Genomic DNA, 27,470 nt, shown 5'->3' on the forward strand with positions numbered 1-27,470 from the left:
AGAGTGAAGGCAAAAGGGCCAACAAGTGCTAAGCATCTCTGGGAACTCCTTCAAGACTGTTGGAAGACCTTTCAGGTGACTACCTCTTGAAGCTCATCAAGAGAATGCCAAGAGTGTGCAAAGCAGTAATCAAAGAAAAAGGTGGCTACTTTGAAGAACCTAGAATATGACATATTTTCAGTTGTTTCACACTTTATGTATATAATTCCACATGTGTTAATTCATAGTTTTGATGCCTTCAGTGTGAATCTACAATTTTCATAGTCATGAAAATAAAGAAAACTCTTTGAATGAGAAGGTGTGTCCAAACTTTTGGTCTGTACTGTACATTCTTAGTAAATCTTCTCAGACTTTGTCCCTGATTTAGTTGCTTCTTCCAGATTTCATGCGGTGGGAGAAGGAATCGCTCTTGTACGTTACTGCGTTTAGTGACTTTCTTGCTTTGTTCCCGTGACAGGTGTACTGGCACTCGAGCGCACACATTATGGGTGAGGCCATGGAGCGAGTGTACGGTGGATGCCTGTGCTACGGCCCTCCTATCGAAAACGGCTTTTATTACGACATGTTTCTTGAAGACGGGTGAGCCTCTCCTAAGTGGTTGAGTGTTGTGATCGCAGCAGTGGCTAGAAGGCTGTTCTGTCTAAGGGTACTTTCACACTAGCGCTTTTCTTTTCCGCCGCTGAGTTCCGTCCTAGGGGCTCAATACCGGAAAATAACTGATCAGTTTTATCCCCATGCATTCTGAATAAAGCGCAATCAGTTCAGGATGCATCAGGATGTCTTCAGTTCAGTGTTTTTTACTGATCAGGCTTTTCAGAAAACCGTAGCATGTTGTATTTTTACCTCCGGCCGGATTCAAACAACGCTAGTGTGAAAGTACCCTTACACCGATCACCTTGTCGTCCTGCGTTTTCCACTGCTGGCCATACACATTAGATACACGCCGGCCGCATCTGCTGATTGTGACCATGTAATGTGTGTTGGGTTCTCCAGACTCCTTCCCCCCCAGTGGTAGATGTTGGGGAAGATCAGGATCGAGCAGCTGGTTTTCTTCTGCCCTGTCCTTTTGCTCTTGGTGAGATAATCCTCTGACGGAGGAGTTCGGCAGCTGCTTTCTCCCCTCTCTTGGTCCAGGGCACTTGCATGCTCGGACAAGCTCAGCATGGAGGTTTATCGAGGAGCACTTGGATGTGTAGGACCAGCCTGAGAGGCATTTCTCACTTGTATGATCTCTCCATTCATTAACATCTTGGTGAGCTTCAGCTAGTTTCTGAAAGGCAGAGATGGAGTAGGAGGGAGCAGCAGACTACCCGAGGACCCCTGTAGACACGGATCGCAGCCCTGTCCTAATAGGGCTGAGCTACAAAGCAGCCCAGGAGTCATGATAGGAGGAAAATAGCAGGTGATTATCACCGAGCTCAGGGGTAGGCAACCTCCAGCACTCCAGCTGTCGTGAAACTACAACTCCCATCATGCATACCCGCTCTGCTCTTCTAAGAATTGAGATAGAAATGCAGAAGCGGTAAAGGGAACTTCATATTTACCGTAAGAGGTGAGTGCAGTTCCATATCGGAGTGTATATCACTGCGGTTAGAGGTACAAGCTGCAACCAAAGAGGAAGTGCTCAAAAGGTGGTCTCCTTCAGCATAAGAGGCATGTTTTGGTATTTTTTATTTTTTGGTCACTACTGATCAGCTGTTCCACGGAGCGAGCTCGCTCACTGCGGACCACCACCACCAACTCGCCAAGCACAGCGCTGTCGATAGTCTAGTGGCTGTGCTTGGTATTGCAGCCCAGCCCCTATCCCTTCTAGGCCATGTGACCGATGTATGACGACATCACACGGCCTAGGAAGAGGCCACAGAGCGCCAGACCTCTTCTAACAGCTGATCGACTGGGGTCCGGACCGCCGCCGATCTTGTATTGATGACATATCCAGACGATGGGTCATGAATATTATTTCCAGGATAACCCCATTTAAGATATTTTCAGCAGCAACTTGTACCAGTAAATAACGTTTCCCTAGTTTCATCTGATTCTAGAAAAGCAGGGTGGCATGCAGAATAGCCGCAGGACTGATGTGGTCTGAAGGAAGCTGTCCCCTAAATTAATTTCTAATCTGGGTGTTTGCCCCCTGTCCTTGTGTCACTGATAAGAAGCTGGACGGGGTTGTAGTATCTAGAGCAGGCATGCTCAACCTGCGGCCGTCCAGCTGTTGTAAAACTACAACTCCCACCATGCCCTTCTGTAGGCTATCCGGGAATGATGGGACCTGTAGTTTTGCCACAGGTTGAGCATGCCTGATCTAGAGACTTCTCTCTCTTCATGGAAGAATCCTGCACACAATCCCCATAACAGCCTCCTGCACCATGGGAGCGTAGGGCAATGAGGTTAACCTCCTGAATTTTTGATGCTTGCGTCAGATCCATATTACAAGTTATACTGGTACCACGGGGTGTCACTAAGGGTGGCTTCACATCACGTTTTCCCCATCTATTAACGTATATATAAAAAAACGTATAAGGCTACTTTCACACTAGCGTTTTTGCTGGATCCAGCAGGGCTTCCGTTACTGATAATACAATCGTCTGCATCCGTTATGAACGGATCCGGTTGTATTATCTTTAACGTAGCCAAGACGGATCCGTCATGAACTCTATTGAAAGTCAATGGGGGGGCGGATCCGTTTTCTATTGTGTCTAAGAAAATGGTTCCGTCCCCATTGACTCTGGTATGGGAACGCAACCGAACGGAACGGAATGCATTCTGGTGCACTCAGTTCTGTTCAATTACGTTTTGTCCCCATTGACAATGAATGCGGACAAAACGGAAGTGCTTTTCTCCGGTATTGAGATCCCATGACGGATCTCAATACCGGAAAATAAAAAACGCTGGTGTGAAAGAAGCCTAATTAAAACGGATGCCTCAGACTAATGCCATACAATCACATTCGTTCACCATAGAGTCCCATTGTAAAAAAAAAAAAAAATTAGGATTTATATATATATATATATATATATATATATATATATATATATATATATATATATATATATAATATGTATACTTATTTTTTTACCAGACTGTGCAGGATACAAGAACGTGGTGTGCTGCATTTTTGTATCTTTTTATTCTTCTTTTTTTTTAAACGTATAAGTCAAACGGAGGCATAAAACGTGATGCGAACCCTCCCTAACAGGTATCCTCTCACTGTCCCGGAAGTTGCTTCGATAGGAACATGTCCTTGCAGTCTTTAAAAGTCGGACTGGGTAGATGAATGAATCTTAAAGGGGTTGTAAGGCAGGTGACCTAGCACGTGGTACCCCTCTGACTTTTGTGGCATGCATTTAGTAAATTGGTCACTAGGGGGCAGCATTCTGCTTGTGTATGATTTGCGGTTGTTGTGTTGGTAATGGTAGAAATCTTCTCTGCCAGGGGGGTGTCCAGCAACGACTTCACCAGCCTGGAAAACCTGTGCAAAAAGATTATGAAGGAGAAACAACCATTTGAAAGGCTTGAAGTGTCCAAAGAGACTCTGCTGGAAATGTTTAAGGTAACGCCCGACGCGTATATATCACCGAATGGAGCGAATTCTATACAGCCGCCGGTGCACGAGGTCCGGGCTTACACGGACTCTTATGGTGCGGTTTTCTAGTTTCAATCATTGAGCTGCAGTTTAGGGAACTACTTTGTTACTTCTGTGAACTGCAGCTAGAAAAATATGAAAAAAGTGCACGACCTCGATCAAGCCACACAGTAGGTTCACTGTTACATTATCCTGCATTCACACTGGGCAATTACCTGGAAAAAAAGCACAGCTGGAATGTAACATGGCCTGTTCCCAGGATAGGTCATCAGTATCAGATCGGTGGGGGTCCGACACCTGGCACGCCACAGATCAGCTTTTTCAGGCAGCTGTCAGAAACCACCGTGGAGGGAAGGCCCAGTCCACTGTGTAGTCTCCTGTGCTGATGTACTGCAGCTCCCCTCCATTCCACCCCAGCATGGCCACTGCACAGGGGATGGAGCCTTCTGCTTCCGACTCCATCCACCGTATGGTTTCTGGCGCCATTAAATGCCCGAAACATCCAGCACCCCACTGATGTGATACTGATGATCTATCCTGAGGGTAGGCTGTCAGTATCTAAGTCCTGTCCTAGGAGAGACATTGACGGGATGCCTCTAGGACAGGGGTCAGCAACTTTTGGTACGGCGCCCAGCATGCACACTCCGGTCTGGCGCCCAGCATGCACACTCCGGTCTGGCGCCCAGCATGCACACTCCGGTCTGGCGCCCAGCATGCACACTCCGGTCTGGCGCCCAGCATGCACACTCCGGTCTGGCGCCCAGCATGCACACTCCGGTCTGGCGCCCAGCATGCACACTCCGGTCTGGCGCCCAGCATGCACACTCCGGTCTGGCGCCCAGCATGCACACTCCGGTCTGGCGCCCAGCATGCACACTCCGGTCTGGCGCCCAGCATGCACACTCCGGTCTGGCGCCCAGCATGCACACTCCGGTCTGGCGCCCAGCATGCACACTTGCTCGGCTATTCTCACATAAAAGTGAATAGAGCATGCTGGAAGTTGTAGTTTCACAACAGCTGGAGCGCCAGAGGCTGCTCTAGGATGTAGCATCAGTTTCTGATTTGCGAGTTGATGGCTGTTACCCCCACTAATTGCTTGGAAAGTGCTGTGCCCGTCACGTACTGTCAGCTCCACTGGGGACAATAATCAGACATGTTGACATTTAGCATGCCTGATCCTTCCCCCAAACCAGCATTGAGCGAGAATGATAAGGTCCTAGAAACCACAGGGCACCTTTAGGCTTGCTCTACATGGCGATTCATGGTAAAATCACAGGAATACTTCATCCACAGTGTGGTGACTTAGCAATGGACATTAAAAAAAATATATATTGCATTCCTACCTAAGGCAGTGATTGTGGTTACACCAATATTACAGTTTTACCGCAACATGTCACCGAGTATATACAGTATATCTATAACAAACTACGCATTAAAAAATATAACGCACTAAGAAGAAGTTAGAATGAAACTTTGTGTGTGACTGTAAGGATGATATAAGTAAGTGATTAAAATATTAGAGGAAACTGAAAGCTTTTTGAGGAAAACTGTACAATTGAAAGGAGGCTCTAGGACCCTGCGACGCTCATCATCTGGGGAGAGGTCATAGAGGTGGGACCCGCACCCATCTGATATTGATGGCATATCCTAGCGATATGCCATTGATAGTTCAGATGGGATTACCCCTTTAAGGATAAATAAGGAAAAGAACAAACAGCAGGTGGCGCTATACAGATACACATTGGTTCAATACATTTTTAATTACATGCAATTACAAAAGTATTCAGATCCAGAAGCTGGTTTGAAAAATGTAGAATATGTTTCTTGACACATCTCCTTTAAGTAGTTCTTAGAAGCACGCATGTATAATCTACATGGAAAGCGGGAAGGAACAAAATGACTTTTATGTAATCCGATATTGAAAGCACCAGGGGGGCGGTGTGTTGACCTTGTGACGGGCAGTGACCTTTGACTTTGAGAACTGTAACGGCATACTAATACATTTGGCAATTACAGTCTATTTAGAAATTACAAATCCATAATGAAGCTACACTTTACATTATTTCCTTTATCCAATCAGATGATGACAGCAGCAGGGGAGCAGTGTGCTGATCTTGTGGGAGTCAGTGACCAGGCTGGGCAGGGTTTGGGGGTCCCCCATTCTGGATATGGATGTCAATCTTGGGACACATATCTGTCAGTCATGTATGGCGGAGCCTGTGGATATTTAATTCCTGATGATTTCTTCCACTAATTCATCCTGTTTTTTTTTTTTCCTTTAGTACAACAAGTTTAAGTGCAGAATCCTGAATGAAAAAGTGGATACTCCAACCACCACAGTGTACAGGTAAAATGACCATCCCATTCTTCTGGTTCCATAAGGGAACCAAGAGCCAGGCACCCGGCGGCCCTGCAGCACCTCCACAGGAGAAATGGAGTATTACACAGTTTTCATTGATATCAGTCGGTTGTCTGTATGATGCACAGATTTACCGGGTCCTGTAGGGCCATAGATGCTTTGCAGTTGCTCTCCTCCTTAAAATATATATTTTTTAGATATTATATCTGATGGCCTATCCTCTGATCAGTGGGAGTCCTACACCAGGGAACCCCCAACGATTAGCTCATTTAGAAGGCACCGTCGGCCCCCCACCAATCAGATACTGATGACCTATCCAGAGAACACGTCATCAGTTGAAATATCTCGGAAAAAACCCTTTAAAGGAATTGCAGAAACCTAAGAATTGCTCGTAACTAGACATTATAGACGTTCATGGGGAGACCTTGTAGTCAGTGGTATAATGTACTGACAGTGCAGGTTTACCTGACATGACCTTAAATGAATGACGCAGCAGAACAAGCAGTGGCCACAATATGGAGATTCTGCATTCGCTCTGTTTGCTCTTCATTAATGTATTCTTGGTGGTGTTTTAATTTGTAGATGCGGCCCCTTAATCGATCTTTGCAGAGGACCCCATGTCAGACATACTGGAAAGATTAAAGCACTCAAAATTCACAAGGTAATGTGTATGTATGTAGTAAAGGGTTATGCTATCTGAAATTCTGTAATATAGGAGAGCCGACAGATCCTCTATACTACACCACACAGCAGAGCTGACAGATTCTCTATACTACACAGGAGAGCCGACAGATCCTCTATACTACACCACACAGCAGAGCTGACAGATCCTCTGTACTACACCACACAGGAGAGCCGACAGATCCTCTATACTACACCACACAGGAGAGCCGACAGATCCTCTATACTACACCACACAGGAGAGCTGACAGATCCTCTATACTACACCGCACAGGAGAGCCGACAGATCCTCTATACTACACCACACAGGAGAGCTGACAGATCCTCTATACTACACCGCACAGGAGAGCCGACAGATCCTCTATACTACTCTGCACAGGAGAGCCGACAGATCCTCTATACTACACCACACAGGAGAGCCGACAGATCCTCTATACTACACCACACAGGAGAGCCGACAGATCCTCTATACTACACCGCACAGGAGAGCTGACAGATCCTCTATACTACACCACACAGGAGAGCCGACAGATCCTCTATACTACACCACACAGGAGAGCTGACAGATCCTCTATACTACACCACACAGGAGAGCTGACAGATCCTCTATACTACACCACACAGGAGAGCTGACAGATCCTCTATACTACACCACACAGGAGGGCTGACAGATCCTCTATACTACACCACACAGGAGAGCTGACAGATCCTCTATACTACACCACACAGGAGAGCTGACAGATCCTCTATACTACACCACACAGGAGAGCTGACAGATCCTCTATACTACACCACACAGGAGAGCTGACAGATCCTCTATACTACACCACACCGGAGAGCCGACAGATCCTCTATACTACACCACACAGGAGAGCCGACAGATCCTCTATACTACACCACACAGGAGAGCCGACAGATCCTCTATACTTCACCACACAGGAGACCTGACAGATCCTCTATACTACACCACACAGGAGAGCTGACAGATCCTCTATACTACACCACACAGGAGGGCTGACAGATCCTCTATACTACACCACACAGGAGAGCTGACAGATCCTCTATACTACACCACACAGGAGAGCTGACAGATCCTCTATACTACACCACACAGGAGAGCTGACAGATCCTCTATACTACACCACACAGGAGAGCTGACAGATCTTCTATACTACACCACACAGGAGAGCTGACAGATCCTCTATACTACACCACACAGGAGAGCTGACAGATCCTCTATACTACACCACACAGGAGAGCTGACAGATCCTCTATACTACACCACACAGGAGAGCCGACAGATCCTCTATACTACACCACACAGGAGAGCTGACAGATCCTCTATACTACACCGCACAGGAGAGCCGACAGATCCTCTATACTACACCACACAGGAGAGCCGACAGATCCTCTATACTACAATACACAGGAGAGCTGACAGATCCTCTGTACTACACCACACAGGAGAGCTGACAGATCCTCTATACTACACCACACAGGAGAGCTGACAGATCCTCTATACTACACCACACAGGAGAGCTGACAGATCCTCTATACTACACCACACAGGAGAGCCGACAGATCCTCTATACTACACCGCACAGGAGAGCTGACAGATCCTCTATACTACACCACACAGGGGAGCCGACAGATCCTCTATACTACACCACACAGGAGAGCTGACAGATCCTCTATACTACACCACACAGGAGAGCTGACAGATCCTCTATACTACACCACACAGGAGAGCCGACAGATCCTCTATACTACACCACACAGGGGAGCCGACAGATCCTCTATACTACACCACACAGGAGAGCCGACAGATCCTCTATACTACACCACACAGCAGAGCCGACAGATCCTCTATACTACACCACACAGGAGAGCTGACAGATCCTCTATACTACACCACACAGGAGAGCCGACAGATCCTCTATACTACACCACACAGGGGAGCCGACAGATCCTCTATACTACACCGCACAGCAGAGCTGACAGATCCAGAATACATTAGTAAAATGCTGATTTTGTTGCTTTGTGATTTACAGAACTCCTCCACTTACTGGGAAGGGAAAGCTGATATGGAAACCCTACAAAGAATATATGGAATATCTTTTCCTGATCCAAAAATGCTGAAAGAATGGGAGAAATTCCAAGAAGAAGCCAAGAATCGAGATCACAGAAAGATTGGAAGGGTGAGCTCCGTTGAATGAGATGTGACATTCCAACATTGGGGGAAGAATTAACCTATTTGCATCCACTACATTCATTTTTCTCCTGTTTGCAGTGCCTGCGGATAGGTCCTGTCCTCAGAATAGGTCATCAGTATGAGATCGTCAGGGGTCCCACTCCTTGGATGTCTGCCAGTCAGCTGTATGAAGAGGATGCGTCGCTCTGTGAGCACTTACACCTCTTCCTAGGCCAGCGATGTCACATTCATCGTTCACATGGCCTAGGCGCAGCTCAGTCCTATTCAAGTGAATGGGGCTGAGCTGTGATACCAACTACAGCCACTATCCAGTGGATGGCACTGTGCTTGTTAAGCAGCGAGGAGGCTGCAGCGCTCACTGGAATGTCTCGGTCTCCTCAAACAGCTGAACGGTGGGCGTCCCCAGACCCCCGCCAATGTTGTATTGATTACCTATCCTAAGGATAGGTCATCATTGTGATAATCCCAGAAAACCTCTTCAAGGCCGACATTAGGCTTGCCCTTAAAGCAGGCATGCTCAACCTGCGGCCCTCCAGCTGTTGTAAAACTACAACTCCCACAATGCCCTGCTGTAGGCTGGGTGTTGTAGTTTTGCAACAGCTGGAGGGCCGCAGGTTGAGCATGCCTGCCCTTAAAGGGTTGCCTCTGATCTTGGCCGCCAGTTACGACCAATACCTTTTGAGCTCCTGTATGACACTGTGTGGCCAATACTTCCCGCCTGTGCCCTTATGGGTTAAACTCGCATATACTGAAAACTATTGAATAAATTGTCCGCCAGAGCCCACAATAGCCGGGAGCGTGGAATTGTCGACCATTGTAGCACTAATTATCTTTGTGTCTGCTCTAACATAGGAGCAAGAACTCTTCTTCTTCCATGAACTGAGTCCCGGGAGCTGCTTTTTCCTGCCCAAAGGAGCGTTCATCTATAACCAGCTGATCGGCTTCATCAGGGTAAGGAGCAGAAGAGGGTGAACCACGTAGGTGCAATGTCTCCAGAGCTTACAGAAGTGCAGGGGACACAGTGTTGATTACACCTATGTACTTCAGTGTCTCCGTGTGTCTCCCTATTGAATAGCACTGCAATCAGCTGCTCCCTCCAGAAGTTGCCGCAGGGATAGAGGAGCTATCCCCATCTTAGAAAATGATTGCATAACTCTTTACTGAGCAATCCGAAGAATGAAGGCGCCGCAGCATGTTTTTAGAAATGCATCCCCTTTCAACGGTTTTCCGTGCAGTTCGGCATCGCAGATGCCCGCTGTGTGCATAACTGCAGCGCAGGGACATTCAGTTCCCTGCGGAGCCTGATGGGCAGGAGGGCGCCACTGTGCAGGGAACACCTATAAGGTGACACAATGCTAAAATCTCTGCAGGCATGGTGCGCTCTTTCACTGGGGCCTCCATTCTGGAGATAGGAGCCGGTCTTAAAGGTGGGACCCGCACCTGTCTGACATTGGAATACCCCTTTAAGTTGCTGTTACACAAGAACAAGGTTGTCTGAACCTGACATTTTGGAGAGGGAAGGCATCAGACAACCATCTCTTAGACATAGTGATTTCCCGACTCTCACTGGATGATGGGGGGAAAAGAAGGATCAAGGATGCAGAATTTTAACATGTCCAGTCCTCCCCTCCCGCATAGGACGAGTCTGGTAACAGGTTATTCCACTCTCCCCATTGAAGCCGAGCATGCATGTGTATGTGGAAATCAGGCCAAATTCTACTCAAGCTGTATAGTAGCAGAAAGATGTGGTCTGCAGAGCTGCCATTTCTCATCCATTCCCAGCTCTTCCTCCCTTTATCTCCTCCTTACCATTGATCCTGTTTGGTTTCATATTACAATAAAACTGAGAAATATAGAAATAAATGTTCTCTTCGTCCTCGGAGCTCAGCCATGTGCTGACGAGTGACTGCAGCAGGACCTGCGCCCTCTACCCTTTCTGCATTCTGACTCCTGGGGCTCCCGCCTATCACAAGAACGGGTCCTGTGCTCCCGTATGAATAGAGCGACATGCCCGCCTGTGTGCTGCCGCTGCTTTCTGCTCTATGGGGCCCTTCCATAGATTTGAATAAAGTGGTGGACATGCATGCCTGTCTGTTGCCCCGTTCAAACGCTTAGGACGGGCCCTTGCAATCTGTGGGGTCCCTGCGGTCACGCCCCAGCTGCTCAGACACTTATACCCCGTCCTTGTCCTAATAAGACAACCCCCTTTAGTTTCTCAAAAGTGAGAAAATCCTTTTAAGTTCCCACATATTCAAACATACCCAGCTCTGATCCGGACCACCGTTCTCTGTCCCCACTGCTCTTAATGCCCATAACGAGCTCACGTCACGTAACCCCCGGGGGTAATGCTGCATCCAGTGTTGGGTAGCCGTGGCAGAGGGGGTGCAGGTAACCTGGCGGTATCATTGTGCTCGCAACTATTAACATTCATTTTATTTCTTCTTTTTGATTCCTCTTTCAGCAAGAGTACAGGAAGCGTGGGTTCCAGGAGGTGGTCACCCCCAATGTCTACAACAGCAAATTGTGGCAGACGTCCGGTCACTGGCAGCACTACAGCGAGAACATGTTCTCTTTCGAAGTGGAGAAGGAGATTTTTGCCTTGAAACCGATGAACTGCCCTGGGCACTGGTACGAGACACCCGGTCACTTCTACATATGACAGATGGCAGAATGCAAAGGCTTTAACCTAAAGTATTCACATCACCACCTGTGCCGCCATACGATCTGGGCACCACAGATGGGATCTGTTACTGTGCGTCAGCTTTGCCAGGCTGGTTAAGTGGATACATCTGTATTACACAACTCTTAAGATGCCAAGACCACTTGATATCTGTCCTCATTTTGTGACCGTGCCATTTGCCTAGACATGTACCAGTGGCATGGTTAAAGGGGTTATCCAAGATCTATAATGGCCCCCCCCCTCCCAATATGCCCGGGCCCCTCACAGAGGTTGTACTTAACTCGCTCCCCAGCACCCGCATCACTTCTGCTGCTGGCACGGCTACCGCTGCATCTCCCTAGCGTCACCCACGATACTAGGGAGGCTCGTCCCCGTCACAGCCTGCTATTGGCATCCCCTAAGTCTACACCGCCATCCCCTCATTGATGCCGGATGTTTTCATCTGCGCGACAGGGAGATGCAGTGGCAGCCTTCCCGGCATCAGAAACAACGCGGGTGTCGGGAAGCGAGGTAAGTGCAACCTCTGTGAGGGGCCTGGGCATATGGGGGGGGCATTATAGATCTTGGATAACCCCTTAAAGATGTTTTCACTGGATATGCCACGTCTTGCTGACTCCACCAGTCGTCCTTTCTAGTCCCTTCGTTCTGTCTCTAGCCAGCTATACATACCTTCTGTACCTTATATTTGACTTCTGAAACTACTTTAAAGTCACAAGGTGTATCCCTAAATCTTTTGCGCAGTTTGATGTTTGACCACCGCCCGCGTTCCTGGAGGGAGCTGCCTCTGAGGATGGCCGATTTTGGAGTCCTACACCGCAACGAGCTGTCCGGTGCCCTCACGGGGCTGACAAGAGTCCGACGCTTCCAGCAGGACGATGCCCACATATTCTGTGCCATGGAGCAGGTACGTGCATGCACTTAGGTGATGGCCCTAGCGCTTTGGTTTTTCGTTCCTGCATGCCTGAATAGCGGAATGGGTTGTCTGAGATCAGAAAATTGGTGCCAATAAGGCTGGAGCAATATGGCCACAGCATACGTCATGCGGCCAAAGATTGCAATGAAATAGTGAATGGGGGTGCTACACGACGACAGGAAATCCCTGCGACTCCCGCTTACTCCCTATGGAGGAAAAGGTTGCAAGAGCTCTGTCCACGTGTAGCCACAACAGGGATGGTCAGTGGGTCTCCCAATAGCTGAGAAAGTAGCAACCAGTTTTCGACTATAATTTATGCAATGGGCCCCCTTAAAACCTCCTCCAGTATTTCCCTGTGCAGAAGCTTTGAGAACTCTCCACCATTGTCTTCAATTAGCCAGAAATGTCCGTTAAAGGGGTTGTTCCAAGATATAAATATTAATTTCTATGGAGCCGTTGAAAATAGCCGAGCACTGGCTTCAGCTATTTCCGTCGGCCCCATAGAAATAAATGGGAGCGGTGGCCGCGCATGCGCGGTGCGCTCCCATTCACTTCAATGGTAGAGGCGGGGAGCTGCGCCTGGTGGTGAACGGACCCCGGGAAACCCGGAGTCCTCCAGCCACAACTCTCCCCGGCTCCGTTCTCCTTGTAGGTGAGGGTCCCAGAGGTGGGACCTGCACCTATCAGACAATGGGGGCATATCCTAGCGATATGCCCCCATTGTCTAAGATGGGATAACCCCTTTAATGGAGCAGCAGTGCACGTGCCCCACCATCACTTCAAATATTCAGGGGGTCATTGGAGCCCCAGTTCTTGTGATCAGTGGGAGTCCCCACGGTCAGACCTCCATCAATCAGATACCTACCGGTATTTCCTATGCACAGGATAGGGTGTACTTTTATATTTTGGGGCCAAGCCTTTTAAGCTTTGCTGGAGGTTCCCTGGTAATGAGATAAAATATGCAGATTTCTGATGATATTTAATGAGATGGTATAAGCCACGGAGGAAGAGACAATTACCGGGCCGTGATCAGCGCTCTATTTTATAATTGCAGATTGAAGAAGAGATAAAGAGCTGCCTGGACTTCCTGCGTGCCGTCTACGACGTCTTTGGTTTTACCTTCAAGCTGAACCTCTCCACACGGCCAGAGAAGTTCCTGGGTGACATTGAAGTGTGGAATCAAGCTGAGAAGGTGAGAAGTGGTCTGCCCAGCCAAGGATTTACATACATGTCAATGGGAGTTGTATATAGCAGCGCCCCCTGTTGATAGGTTGTTGGAAGGTCCTTTTCTCTAGTACAGATTTTCCCATCTGACCTGTGTATCAATCTTCTTGCAGCAACTTGAAAACAGTCTCAATGAATTTGGAGAGAAGTGGGTGTTGAATCCAGGCGATGGCGCCTTCTATGGTCCAAAGGTTGGTGTATTTACATCCCCAAAATCAATCAGTGAGGGAACATGGACTGGTCTCTAGTACATTGCGAAATCCTAAACAGATGATAAATAAAGCTTTACCAATTGCGCATACATTTTTTGGGGTTATATAAAATTAAAATAATATATATAAAATAAAAAAATTAAAAATTAAAAGAATACAATCAGGATCATGTAGTTGCCAGAACCAAAAGCCTGTTAAAAAATAAAAAATAAAGGCTTTGCTTTTTTTTTTTTCCATGAAAATGCTTAATTATAACCCAAACTATAAGATTATTGTTATTTATTATGCTCTTTGGGAAAGTCATAAAAAATACTGAAAAACAATGCCAGAACTGCTGGTTTTTGTTCTTCCTGCCTTCCAAAAAAAACAATGAAAAGTATAATTTGTCTCAGAAAACAAGCCTTGCATGGAGAAAAAGTCCTGGCTTTTGGAATGTGGAGATTTAAAAAATAAAAAAACTGTTTCCTTAAAGGGGTTTTCCGGGAATTAAGAAAATGAAAATACTTAAATATTGCTTTATTATAAATATATTCCCAAATACTTTTTTATTAGTTAGAATGGCTCGTTTTGTCTGGGCAGCAATCATTAGGAGAAATAAAATGGCCGCCGTCCTATTAGTTCACACAAAACCTGTCCTAATCACACAGCAGGACTAGTTACTTCAATAAAATGAGCCATAGTGCTGCCTCATCCTTCTCTCTGCTTGTCAGGAATCATGATCCTGAATACAGGTGAATCTCTGTGGGAATGGAGGAGATGATGAGACATGAGAGGAGGGTGAGGTGAGGCTGATGAGCAGCAGCACTTGTCTCCATTACCACAGTCTGTCCTGTCCGTCCTCTCTGTACTTTATGTCTCCTCATGAACTAAATTCCCCAGAGATTCAGCTAAAGTTCTTATCTGTATTCAGGATCCTAATCCCTGACAAGCAGAGAGGAGGAGGAGGCAGCTCTTTACCTCAGTGTTGTAAAGTAACTTGTCCTCATGTGTGATCAGGACAGGTTTTGCGTGAACTAATGGGACAGCGGCCATTTTGTTTCATCTGATGATTTCTCCCCGGACAAATCGAGCCATTATAACTAATGAAAGGTATTTGAGAATATATTTATGATAAAGTAATATTTAAGTATTTTAATTTTCTTAATTCCCGGAGAACCCGTTTAGTCTTCAGCAGGATACGGTAGCGTCTGCTTTTCACGTTTTGTACTGTGAATTTACAGCAGATACCAAGGACTGATGTAGTTCCATAAAGTACCAGTAGGGGTCACACTTTGCCTGTAAAACCAGCAATCTGGGCAGCTCAGACAGAAACGGCACAAGCATCCTTGTAGCGCGCATACCGGCTCTAATATAGGAATCGGTAGAACGCAGAACCATATATACTGAGGGAGGATACATAAAGGAACCAGGGGGGTACCAACTGCCACCATTGACGCTTAACTGCCGTACCTATCTCCAGAACAGGACCCCCGAAGTGAGTAGTGATCAGCCGCCGCTGGGTGGCCGCCCTCTATTCATTTGTATGGGAGTTTTGAAAATAGCTGAGTGGCTCGGCTATCTCCGGCAGTCCATAGAAGTGAAAGGACTGGCTGCCACCCTTGCACAGTGCGCTCTCCATTGATTCCCGTGCATTCTCTGCTATTTTCGGAACTCCCATATAAATGAATGGAGAGCATGCAGCGCATGCATGATGCGCTGTCTTTCACTTTTCCTGAGCCTATTCTTAAGATAGGTGGGTGACCTGCACCTATCGGATATTGGTGGCATATCCTAGCGATATGCCACCAATGTCTCAGATGAGAACCCCTTTAAAGTGTCTGATTTGGTTGGTCAGGCAAGATGAGCTGCCACCAGATGTGCCTGGTACTCCCCATAGAGAACACATGCATGCCCGACTGACCGAAGCATGCATACGTGGGGTGTTGGGAGAGCTAACCGTCTGCCAAGTGAGTGTTTGGCCGGCTGCTATCTCGCATATATGGCCAGTTTTATATACATGGCAGACCTGGGGTTTTTGTTAGGTCCTCAGCTGCATATTGACCACCCCCCCCACACTATTGTGTCGGTGACAGCAGCTCTTTCCTAAAATGACATTTAGTCGGTGTTTGAGGAGTTAAATGACCATTGCAGCAGGATGTCTGCTGCAGGTGGCACAGCTCCCGTGCCCACACCATCCTGCGTTTGCCCTCACAAAAGTCCAGTTCTTGTACTTTTTCTTAATACATTGTTCCATCTAGACGAGCGCGACAGCAGAGCGAACATCCTCCTGGGAGGTGTCGCTGGCCGTCCCTCATCTACAGAGCTTGGAGAAGAGGGATTTTGGAGAAACGGTTTTACGACAACATAAGAGGCGCAGTGCGACTATTATCTACACGACATGTACATGTGTGCCCAGCCGCACGTTGCCCGGGGATGAGAAATCCAGATTTTTCCATTATCCTGTGTCTGACCTGCTGGTTCTATCTTTATTAAAAGTGGATGGAGGTGGTAATGGGGGTGGGGAGGCTGCTTGTGTTTCCCCCCCCCCCCCCCCTCCTATAACAGCCGGAGATGAGAAATCCTGCAGAGCGCAGAACCAGTAATATCCATACATTATATGTTCATGTGCCGTTCATTGTGTGACTACAACCCCCAGCGTGCCCTCTGATATCCATTAACCAGTATCTTCTGTTGTTTTCCAGATTGACATCCAGATTAAAGACGCCATTGGCCGTTACCACCAGTGCGCCACCATACAGCTAGACTTCCAGCTCCCTATTAGATTCAACCTCACCTACGTCAGGTCAGTAGGGGCTGTGTATGGGAGGGTTACGGATAAGCGTCCCACCTTCTCCCGTCCTCATGCGGCCTCCTGTGATTTATTCCCGCAGCCCGGACGGTGACGACAAGAAGAGGCCGGTTATCATTCACCGCGCCATACTGGGATCTGTAGAGCGGATGATCGCCATTTTGACCGAGAACTATGGAGGCAGATGGTAAATCTTTGTATCTGTATGCGTATGTCTAGGCTGCCATTTATCTCATAGAGGGGAAAATCGGTACTAAGGCCGATTGATGACCTGTCCTAAGGATAGGCAATCAGTGTATGACTGGCAAGGGCCAACCACAAGGCCTAAGATGCTCTTGCTCCTACAGGTTGTCTGAGAGCTATTTCTTAAATTTGCCCCCCAGCCAGCCGTACCTGTGGAGAAATCCATACTTGATTGTTCCAGAGGTTTGTGGCTCTTCCCATTCTTCACAATGAGGTCACATGCTCTGCTGCAGCCAATGACAGTGATGTATGCCCAAGCGGTACATCACTGCTGGGTCGTCACTTGCCACTTGGGAGTGTATCCCCACAGAGATCAGTCATTGGCTGCAGCGACACATGTGACCCTGTCCATGCAGAAGTCAACAGATAGGGACCTCGACAACCGGACAGGATTGACAGGGAGCAGGGAAGCATGGATTTCTTCACAGGCATTGCTGACGGGGGGAAGCAAAAAATATTCTGTAAACCCCTTTAAGCTTTAACAATGTAAACTTGCTGCAGGAACCCAGCGGGTGGACCCCACGATTGTGAGATTGGGGATTGTGTCTTCTCCAGTATAGGTGGAGCAGCAGCACACCCTATTCTTACAATGGTAATAGGGGGTAATTCTGTGTCTTCTTCAGTGTTGATTGAGCATTTACACTGCCCCTCCAGAGATGTCCAAGAGCTATACATACAAGGGTGGCTCGCCCAGTACTGCAGCTCAACCCCGTTCAGTTGGGGTACCCCTCTTACATTTGAAAGTCCTGGACCCCCTTACCTTTAAGGGCCGTCTACACAATTTTTCATAGCATCCACAAATGATCAGTAATATAAGTTCTTCAGACATTGAGAGTTGTGCGGCGTGTAGACGCCCATCATTCCATAGAATATATGGAGGCAAATACGCCCAGAAATCCATCCTCCCTGCCTGATGTTTGTGTATTCCTCCCACAGGCCTCTCTGGATTTCTCCTCAGCAAGTGATGGTGGTGCCCGTAGGACCAACATGTGACGACTATGCCCAAAAGGTCAGAACAGGCAATGAACAGATGACTGGGCTAGGGTTGGGAGGCCAGAAGTGGGTATCTACATAGAGGGGGTAAAGGGATCACATAACTGGAAGGTCGAGCCTGGAATCATTATATAAAGGGGCTATATCTGTAGCTCAGGTTGAACAAATGAGTAAGGCCGGGCACTGGAACATTACATGGAGGGATACGTGGGTTAGAAGAGATTTGGCACCAGATTAGGCAGTAGGGTTGCACCGGGTATCGAACTTTAAATACCAAATCGATACCTTTGCACCTGGATCGATACGATACCCGGATTTCCTGTTTTCCGATACTAGGCTGCACTACTACTAGTATATTTAAGAGAACATGGTGCGTGCTGCCCTCGGCGAGCACCATGTTCTCATCAGCTGGCACAGTGGAGAAGGAGGGAGTCCCTAAATACAAATGTGTGCTGCAGGTGTCGGCAAGTATCACCCAGCCTCAGTGACTGGGAATGGCGACCCGCCGAACCCCAATTAACCCCTCACGTTCCATAAAATGCGGAATGCACACAGCTTTTTTTGGTGTGTGTTTTTTTTTTTTTTTTTTTGGCGTGGTATCGGGTATCGCAATACTTGGGGTTTGTAAATGACCGGGAGCGGTGACGTCTGGGTCTTGGATCCATATTCTGTATTGTACATCGCAGGTGAGGGAGCAGTTCCACCACGCCGGGCTCATGGCCGATGTAGATCTCGATCACGGTTCTACCCTCAATAAGAAGATCAGGAACGCACAGCTTACCCAGTACAACTTCATCCTCGGTAAGATCCCTTCTTCTCTGGTTTATGTTTTGACTTCTTAAAGGGGCAGATTGTATGGCTTGTATGAAGCCTAGCATCAATGAAATCCCTCCTGTTACCCCAATATCGTGCAGTAGCTTAGACCCTTAGATCTGTAGCTGTGTATACAGTAGGTCCTGTTATATCACGGTCAGATTGCCCCCTGGTGGCTGTAACGGGTAGCCCTCTAAATCATTTATGCTGGATTTTTATTTATTTTTTTGTACAAAACCTGCGGTAACTCCTCCGAATATTGCAAGCAAGACTCGATAGTGTTTCTCAAAGCCGTCCTCGGGGGACACTAATCTTGAAGATTTCCTATAGAGGAAATAAATGTGCTTATTATTGATCTACAAAAGACAGTTTAATCAGTTGCAGAGTATTGAGGAAATCTTCAGTACATGACCTGGTGGGTTCCCGGAGGACTGGATTTGAGGAACCCTGACCTGTTTTAATAATTCATAAGCCCTGGTCTGTGATTTCGGGCATAGACTGGGGCACAATTATCAATAGGATCTGAAAGTGAAGATTCACTTTGACAACCATTTTTTTCTTTCTTCTATCGCTTTAATGCATCAGCAATGAAAAACGATGCAGCTTTGAAATAGCCAATCGGTTTGCCTACAGACCTGTGTGTCTCCATGGTAACAGACAACAAACAAAACCCAGTGTAGTCAGATCTTGCTGTCTCCTACTTCTTGCAAAGCTAATGAATGCATTTCACGAAGATGTAAGGGATTGACGGGAGTATGACTGCAAGATCCGACTACAGAGGGGTAGGTTCGTAGTCTGAAACCATGACCACAGATCGGCCTAGGATCGGTAGAAAAAAGTATTACATTCGGCACATCATTGTTATGTTCTTTGCTTGCATTTTTAAAAACCTTTTGTACATTCAAAATAAATGTTGTAAATGTGGCGTACATCTCTTCTGCCATTTTTCAAATTTCATAGTCTCATAAGCGTTATTCCCATTTTCCTTCCTCCAGCAGACCCCCTAGTTTGTAGCCTGTGGTAGAACTACAACTCTCAGTATGCCCTGACAGCTGCAAGCATGGAAGATTTTGCAACAGCTGGAGAGCCACAGGAAGGGACACCGCAGTAGTCCCTAGGGGGCACAACTTGTAGACTCATATCTGCACCCCTTTATACATTGAGTAATAGTAGACCACTGATTTGTGTCTGGTGCAACTGCAGCTGTTCCAACCCCCAGGTCATACTGGGAGTTGTAGTTCTGCAGCCATTGGAAAGTACTGTATTAGTGTATAATAATGATGGCTGTACTACCGCACACTGGCCCCTAGGGGGCACAGATTCTAGACACTCTTATTAAACTCTTCCTCCACCTTATTTCAGTGATCGGAGAAAAGGAAAAAGCCAGCAACACGGTAAACATCCGCACCAGGGACAACAAGGTGCACGGCGAGCGCACGGTGGAGGAGACCATCGCAAGGCTCCTCCAGCTCAAGGACTCCCGATGCAAGAATTCAGAAGAAGAGTTTTAAGGCCTGACTTTCTTAAAGGGCCAACACCACTAATGCCACGCGCAGTTGTTTTGCACTGCGCTGGAATGAAATGATCATCCAAGAGCCAAAAACAAAACAAAAAAAACTCTGAAGGTTCGTCCGCACTGGTTCTCTCTGGGAACGAGGGAATTTTGATTCTCAGGTCCCAGTTTCCGGGACGGTTTTATATTATTAGATTGTCCTTTTGTCTTCTCTATCTGTTAGGTATTTTTGCATATAGTTGCCACGAGCGTAGCCTCCCCGTAGATTCCGCTTTAATGAAAGTGAACAGAAAGCTGCACGAACAATGTTCTGGTCATGTTACGTAGGTTAGAACAAATCTTGACGAGGGTCCGAGTGATGCTACAGACGCAATAAATCGAAGAAGCTTTGTATCCTTGTGTTCTGATTTAATGATTACTTTCTCAGTGTCCTTGAGTCGTCCTTTGGTGGCATTTAGTCCTGGGTAACAACCAATATGGCCGTAAAATAGGTGGGTTTTATATATGGACAGAATGAGCACCTGACTGGCTGAGCTGTCATCTTCTGTATGTCCAGAGGGTCCAGGGAGTAAACACTGGCAGGAAGAATGAAAAGTGGGGGATCGGTGAAGTATGATTTAAATTTATATATTTTTTTAAGTGACCTTTTGGTCCAAGAAGAAACATTTGCAGTAACTGGGGAATGATTGGGACACTTAAACGGTGCCATCCTTTTTATCTGCAGATCCACCGATTGCCAGGCTCCTCTTCTGTCCTCCAAGTCGGTGGCACCACTTTGCAGATTACCTGGTGCCTACTGTGCATTTGTTAGGGCGACACTAACTGCTGCCCTTGGATTGGTCAGCACTGATCACGTGGACAGTGCTGGACAAGTAGGAAGTGTCTTGGACTACCGATGGACAGTATGCTCCAGGTAGTCTTGTAATCCAGTCAGCATCGCTTCTCGGAAGAGGAGCCCAGGAATTGGCGGGTATGCAACCATGTAATTGTTCTGTTCAATTTTAGACAATGTGAATTTAAGCCTATACTAAACAATTTTTATTTCTGGAAAACCCCTTTAATCTTGTTCACAGTACTAACAAATAGAGTAAGTTCTATTGGTCAAATTTTGAAGGCAGGACTGACCCATGCATTTTTTTTTTTTTTTTTTTGGAGCCAAGCACAGACGTGGATAAAAATAGAGGAGTCTCAGTGTCCAATTGTAGCTAAAAAAAAAATGGTTCAAAAACTGCAGGTTTGAAGCCAACTCGAGCCCACAGGGCTGTCTTGTAGTAGTGTCTGTTAGGGATTATTAGAGGCACCAGTGCTCTTATAACAGCCAACCAGCACCAGTGCTCTTATAACAGCCAACCAGCACCAGTGCTCTTATAACAGAGCAACCCTGCACCATTTCCCTAATTCCTGAGCCAACCCGCACCAGTGCTCTTATAACAGAGCAACCCTGCACCATTTCCCTAATTCCTGAGCCAACCCGCACCAGTGCTCTTATAACAGAGCAACCCTGCACCATTTCCCTAATTCCTTAGCCAACCCGCACCAGTGACCCAGTAACGGAGCCAGGTTGCACCCTTGTCCCAATAACACAGCCAGTCACCACCAGTGTACAACCTATGACAAAGCTACATCTCCCCACCAGAGTCTACACCACATCTTTTTCAAATGTTCGTAAAGGGGTTGTCCCAGAGTGACATAGTATCACACTTCACACAGGATACGTGTCTGATCAGTGAGAATTTATCCGTGAGAACTCGCCCCAGGATTTCTTGTCTCCCATTTGAAAGGGGGTACCACTACCCCTTCATTCACCTCTATGGGACTGACTGAGATATTGGAGCACAGCGCTCAGCTACAGTAATGTCGGTCGTCCCTTAGAATTGCATAGAGGTGCGGCGTGTATGCTCCACCTCGGCTCCATTCAAACTGGGGGACACGAGACACTCTCTTCTGGCTGTCAGAGCCTGCTGGGAGTTGTAGTTTCACAACCACTGGAGCCACCTGTTGAAGACCACTCGCCTACAGAATAATAGAAATGAAGGGTTGGGGGAGGGGACACATATAAAAACCCCCTTTAACAAGAGAGCGTACGATCGTGAGATCCCCATCTGTTGTGTTTGTACATTCATGGAATAGCGGTACAGAGGAACCGGTGATCATAGGGAGAAAATCCATAATGCAAAGAACGCTAAGCAGAAAATAATACACGTCTAAGGTTATTACAATTATAAGTAAATGGTCGCCGCCGCCACCTGCACTAAAAGCCCCATTATGATTTTCTTTGATGTGTTTTTTGTGAAAGCCTTCCGTAAGTGGTATAAAGTAGTCACCCACGTGTCAGCGGCTGCGGATACATCAGCCGAGGTGATTATGAAGAGGAAAATCTATAGAAACCAGTGTACGACATTGTCATTAGTCGCGTTCCTTCACACTCAGCGGGGAGGGTCCTCTCCGGTATTTGGAAGGTACAGTTGTGTTAAAAAAAAACTGCAGTCAGACATCACTAACCTGATCAATCACTGTTTTTAGTGGAAATGATATTTCTACATGGCAAATAATTTACTAGCCGGTGTTGTAGAGTAATAGAAATCCAAAAACTCAGAAGAATGCCATGCATGCTGCTGATTCTCTGCAACTCAATCACTTATTGAAAGGGGCATGTTCAAATTAATAGCAGTGTGGAGTTCAATGAGTGAGGTCATTCATTCTTTGAAAAACAGGTGGCAATTATTGCCCTTATTTAAGGAAGGAAGGCAGCAAATGTTGTACATGGTGGTTACAGTGCATTTCTCTCTGAAATTCTGAGGAAAATGGGTCGTTCCAGACATTGTTCAGAAGAACAGCGTACCTTGATTAAAAAGTGGATTGGAGAGGGGAAAACATATAAAGAAGTGCAGAAAATGATAGGCTGCTCAGCTACAATGATCGCAAATGCTTTAAAATGGCAACCAAAACCTGAAAGACGTGGAAGAAAGCGAAAAACTACCATTCGAATGGATAGAAGAATAGCCAAAATGGCAAGGACTCAGCCAACAATCAGCTCCAGGAAGATCAAAGAAGGTCTAGAGTTCCCTGTGAGGACTGTTACAATTAGAAGACGTCTCTGTGAAGCCAAGCTATCTGCAAGAAGCCCCCGCAAAGTCCCACTGCTGAAAAAAAGACGTGCTGAAGAGGTTACAATTTTCCAAAGAGCACATTGACGGCCTAAAGAGACATTCTGTGGACTGATGGAAGTAAGATTGTTCTTTTTGGGTCTAGTGGCCGGAGACAGTTTGTCAGACGACCCCCAAACACTGAATCCAAGCCACAGTGAAGACAGCGAAGCATGGTGGACAAGCATCATGATATGGGGATGTTTCTCATACTACGGTGTTGGGCCTATTTATCGCAGACCAGGGATCATGGATCAGTCTGAATACATCAGGATACCTGAAGAGGTCATGCTGCCTTATGCTGAAGAGGAAATGCCCTTGAAATGGGTGTTCCAACAAGACAACGACCCCAAACACACCAGTAAAGGTGCAACATCTTGGTTCCAGACCAACAAGATTGACGTTATGGAGCGGCCGGCCCAATCCCCGGATCTTAATCCAATAGAAAACTTGTGGGTGACATCAAAAATGCAGTTTCTGAGGGAAAACCAAGAAATAGAGAAGAACTGTGGAATGTAGTCCAATCATCCTGGGCTGGAGAACCTGGTCACAGGGGCCAGAAGGTGGTGACTCCGAGCAGCACAGACGTCCAGCAGTTCTCAGAAACAGCGGTTACACAACTAAATATTAGTGAAGATATTCAAAGGAAAGCAAAATCTTCAAACATTTTACAGTTTATATAGTGAATGTTTGAGTTTGTAAAGAAGAATACACTTTTTTTTGATGAGGAACGACACAAATTTGATATATTTTTCTTCATATTTTGATTTGGAATAGAATGTGTAGTGTTCCCAATGCATTTGTGTGTATGGAAATAAAAGCTATTAGAAGGATTTTAAACTTTATTCACTTTTTTAAACGCACTGCTATTATTTTGAACACAACTGTAGATAATATTAGTGCTGGCTCATTAGAGCACCTCCTTCTATAATAAATTTAAAGGGGTTGTGTCACCAACCACATTAATGGCATGTTGCTAGGATGGGACTCCCAAAGTAAACGAGCGCAACATGCATGCGCAACCGCCCTCCATTCATTTCTATGGGAAATTAAATTTTAAAAAAAGCCCAAAGTGCTGCGTCGGCCTAATGTATGGACAGGTGTAAAGAATGGACTGTTATAGAGAAGTGAAAAATCACAAAGCAAGAAAAAATACATCCCTCCACCAATGTCACAGCTGCCCCTGAACCTTGAGACCCTATTCAGGAGCCTAGGTTGGTTTGTCATTGCTGGTTTGTCCTGTAAAACTAATAGAAGATGATGGTTTATGGCGAGAAAATGTCTGTTCTTACGGAATCCTCTCCATCTGTCAGATAGTGATGGTCGTCATTACTATAGCACATAATGGGTATCTCTAGAGAAGCGCTTCTGCAGGTTTTATGCTACAGATCCAGTATAGAGAGGAGGAAAGCGTAACGTGGAGACTTTACTGATGTCTGTGTGTTTGGTGCAACTAATCTATGATTCTATGGCTAAGGGTGCAAAGAGGACACACCCAAAACGCGTCAGATAGATGAACACTGTTATGTCTGTGTCCATCTGGATGTGGCTAATTTTAAAGATGACTGAATAAATATTTGATGTTTTTACCATTACCGGAGGCTCAACCTTTTTACTTAATCTGATGCTGTGATCCAGACGCGGGTAAACACCTGGGTCATGACATCAATAAAACTGACTATTAAGGCGCAGAGTGGATTAGATGGGTGAGTGATCGTCTTCTCGCTGATTTATTGCAAAAAAAAATAGACCCTTGTTCCGTACCAGCTATGGTTTTCAACTAGAATTTATTGTATTCAATGTTATTTTGTTATCCACTCTACTTAGTGTACTTTACTGCCACCTAGGGGCCACTGTCATATATCGTTTTATGAAGTTATCTATAGTTGTATTTCATTATGTCATTTCTTTTGTTAAAACCACCCTAAATTAGGGCATTTAAGATACACTCTGGTGTTCCAAATCAATGTACCCCCCCCAGGGGTTAATATCCACGCGTGGCTGAGAGACTAGACACTGACACAGAAGTTGGTCAAAGCAATCTCTAACTTTAATTACATGGGGGTAAGCGTATATACATCTTCAGAAGAGGGCAGTCCTCATTGAGGCTAAAACATTGTTGCGTTGGTCAAAAAGGAAGAAGAGATAAGAGAGAGGAGATAGCACCCTGGCTTCTGCGCACTGGGTCCTACTTTGGAATGTGAACTAATGTAAACATTTGGTTACCATCGCCATTTTGTAATGGAGTTTATTCTAACAAGAATACTGTCTACGTCATATGTGACACTTCAAAGAGGTGCTTCTCTATAGGCAGTGAATAATATACACATATCATCAAGCCATATGATTGGCTTACGCATTCCACCACACTCTATGGGACACCTGTAGAAAGATGGGAAATCAGACACTTCTCACAGCACAGCTCTTTGCCCCCCTCTCTCTCCTCTCCAGTCTTGAAACAAAGAGGGGGGTGGGTGGGCACTTGGAAGTAGAAAAAGTTAACTCATTACAATCCTAGATATACAAAATATAGAATAAAATTCACACATCTTTAACACTTTTTTAACTCCTCCCCCTCTGCAACCTCACATCCTGTTTCCTGCAGTCTTTTCCTGGTTGTCCGACATGCATTACAGAGCTGGAGATAGTATTTTCCTTTGACCTCTATCAGCATTTCTCAAGGTACATTAAATAACTTGTCTAACGGCATCACCATTGCTTCTCCCTAACTGGAATTCTGCATGCAACTGGTGTTGTTTGGGGAATGATTATAGCGAGTTCACTATCTTCTATTGCATGTAAAAAGGATAAAAAGGCGGCAACATAAAATGGCGCCGCTTCCCGCCACTGAGGTAGAAGACGACACGAGGAGCATGGAGGCTGCTACAGGAGACCATGAGACGATCACTAAAGCTTTCCTGAAAAAGACCATATTACAAGCCCTAAATCCAGTGATCCAGGACCGTTTAGAGATTAAAAGTGAACTGAAAACAATAGGTCACCGGATCGACCACATAGAATCGGTAATGTCAGACTCGCTTATTACCTGTGATTTGGCGGGACACGTGATTAGAGCCCAAGAAACTCAACTGAATAAGGCTTTTACTTTAATTGAAGATATGGAAAACAGTAGATGCAAGAACATTAGAATCAAAGGACTCCCTGAGCTGTATGGCGCCAAAACCCTGAACGGAGTGGCGCAGCAGATATTTACTTTATTACTCAGGGCTGAGCTTCTAAAATAGTAGTGAAGCAAATCCACAGAGCATTGCACCCTCCCCTGCATAACGGAAACGGAAAGGATCCGTTTTGCAGCCCATAGACTTCTATTATGATGGAATGAATAACGGAATGTCTCTAAAGGCATTCCATTATGCATTCCGTCATAGAATTGCGTTATGGTCCGTGGTAATAGAATCCATAACGCAATTCTCCTTTTACCACTAAACAAAGTGTGAACGAATTTCATAAGTGGAAATTCACTCATCTCTAATAATGACCACGCTTGGAAATACCACTTTCATGTTCAAAAACACTGACTCCATATATACAGTCAGGTCCATAAATAAATGGTTTACATCTTGTGGTGAACCCTCTGTATTCACTCTGGTGAAGTCTTCTCTTGATTGTTGACTTTGACACACATACACCTACCTCCTGGAGAGTGTTCTTGATCTGGCCAACTGTTGAGAAGGGTGTTTTCTTCACCAGGGAAAGAATTCTTCGCTCATCCACCACAGCTGTATTCCGTGGTCTTCCGGGTCTCTTGGTGTTGCTGAGCTCACCGGTGCGTTCCTTCTTTTTAAGAATGTTCCAAACAGTTGTTTTGGCCACGCCTAATGGTTTTTGCTATCTCTCTGATGTTTTTTTTTTTTTTTTTAGCCTAATGATGGCTTGCTTCACTGATAGTGACAGCTCTTTGGATCTCATCTTGAGAGTTGACAGCAACAGATTCCAAATGCAAATAGCAGACTGGAAATGAACTCTGGACCTTTTATCTGCTCATTGTAATTGGGATAATGAGGGAATAACACACACCTGGCCATGGAACAGCTGAGAAGCCACTTGTCCTCTTACTTTTGGTCCCTCAACAAGTGGAAGGCACAT

At 46.1% G+C, this 27,470-nt stretch overlaps 2 protein-coding genes across 2 annotated transcripts in view; one reads left to right on the forward strand and one right to left on the reverse strand.

The window, feature by feature from the left end:
* Positions 1-20,610, forward strand: part of TARS1 (threonyl-tRNA synthetase 1) — a 34,994-nt gene extending 14,384 nt beyond the window's left edge. The window contains exons 5-19 of the mRNA XM_044276410.1: positions 458-579; positions 3,436-3,553; positions 5,869-5,933; positions 6,528-6,606; positions 8,678-8,824; positions 9,691-9,789; positions 11,300-11,466; positions 12,260-12,422; positions 13,486-13,623; positions 13,769-13,846; positions 16,549-16,649; positions 16,738-16,842; positions 17,835-17,907; positions 18,578-18,692; positions 20,067-20,610. Of these exons, the coding sequence (XP_044132345.1) occupies positions 458-579; positions 3,436-3,553; positions 5,869-5,933; positions 6,528-6,606; positions 8,678-8,824; positions 9,691-9,789; positions 11,300-11,466; positions 12,260-12,422; positions 13,486-13,623; positions 13,769-13,846; positions 16,549-16,649; positions 16,738-16,842; positions 17,835-17,907; positions 18,578-18,692; positions 20,067-20,215 (1,719 nt within the window). The 3' untranslated portion in view covers positions 20,216-20,610. The remainder of the gene's footprint in view (positions 1-457; positions 580-3,435; positions 3,554-5,868; positions 5,934-6,527; positions 6,607-8,677; positions 8,825-9,690; positions 9,790-11,299; positions 11,467-12,259; positions 12,423-13,485; positions 13,624-13,768; positions 13,847-16,548; positions 16,650-16,737; positions 16,843-17,834; positions 17,908-18,577; positions 18,693-20,066) is intronic.
* ADAMTS12 (ADAM metallopeptidase with thrombospondin type 1 motif 12) overlaps positions 13,818-27,470 on the reverse strand; it is a 584,548-nt gene continuing 570,895 nt past the window's right edge. The window contains exon 24 of the mRNA XM_044276409.1: positions 13,818-13,917. Within this exon, the coding sequence (XP_044132344.1) occupies positions 13,871-13,917 (47 nt within the window). The 3' untranslated portion in view covers positions 13,818-13,870. The remainder of the gene's footprint in view (positions 13,918-27,470) is intronic.

This window comes from Bufo gargarizans, chromosome 1, assembly GCF_014858855.1.
Source record: "Bufo gargarizans isolate SCDJY-AF-19 chromosome 1, ASM1485885v1, whole genome shotgun sequence".
Lineage (NCBI taxonomy): Eukaryota > Metazoa > Chordata > Amphibia > Anura > Bufonidae > Bufo > Bufo gargarizans.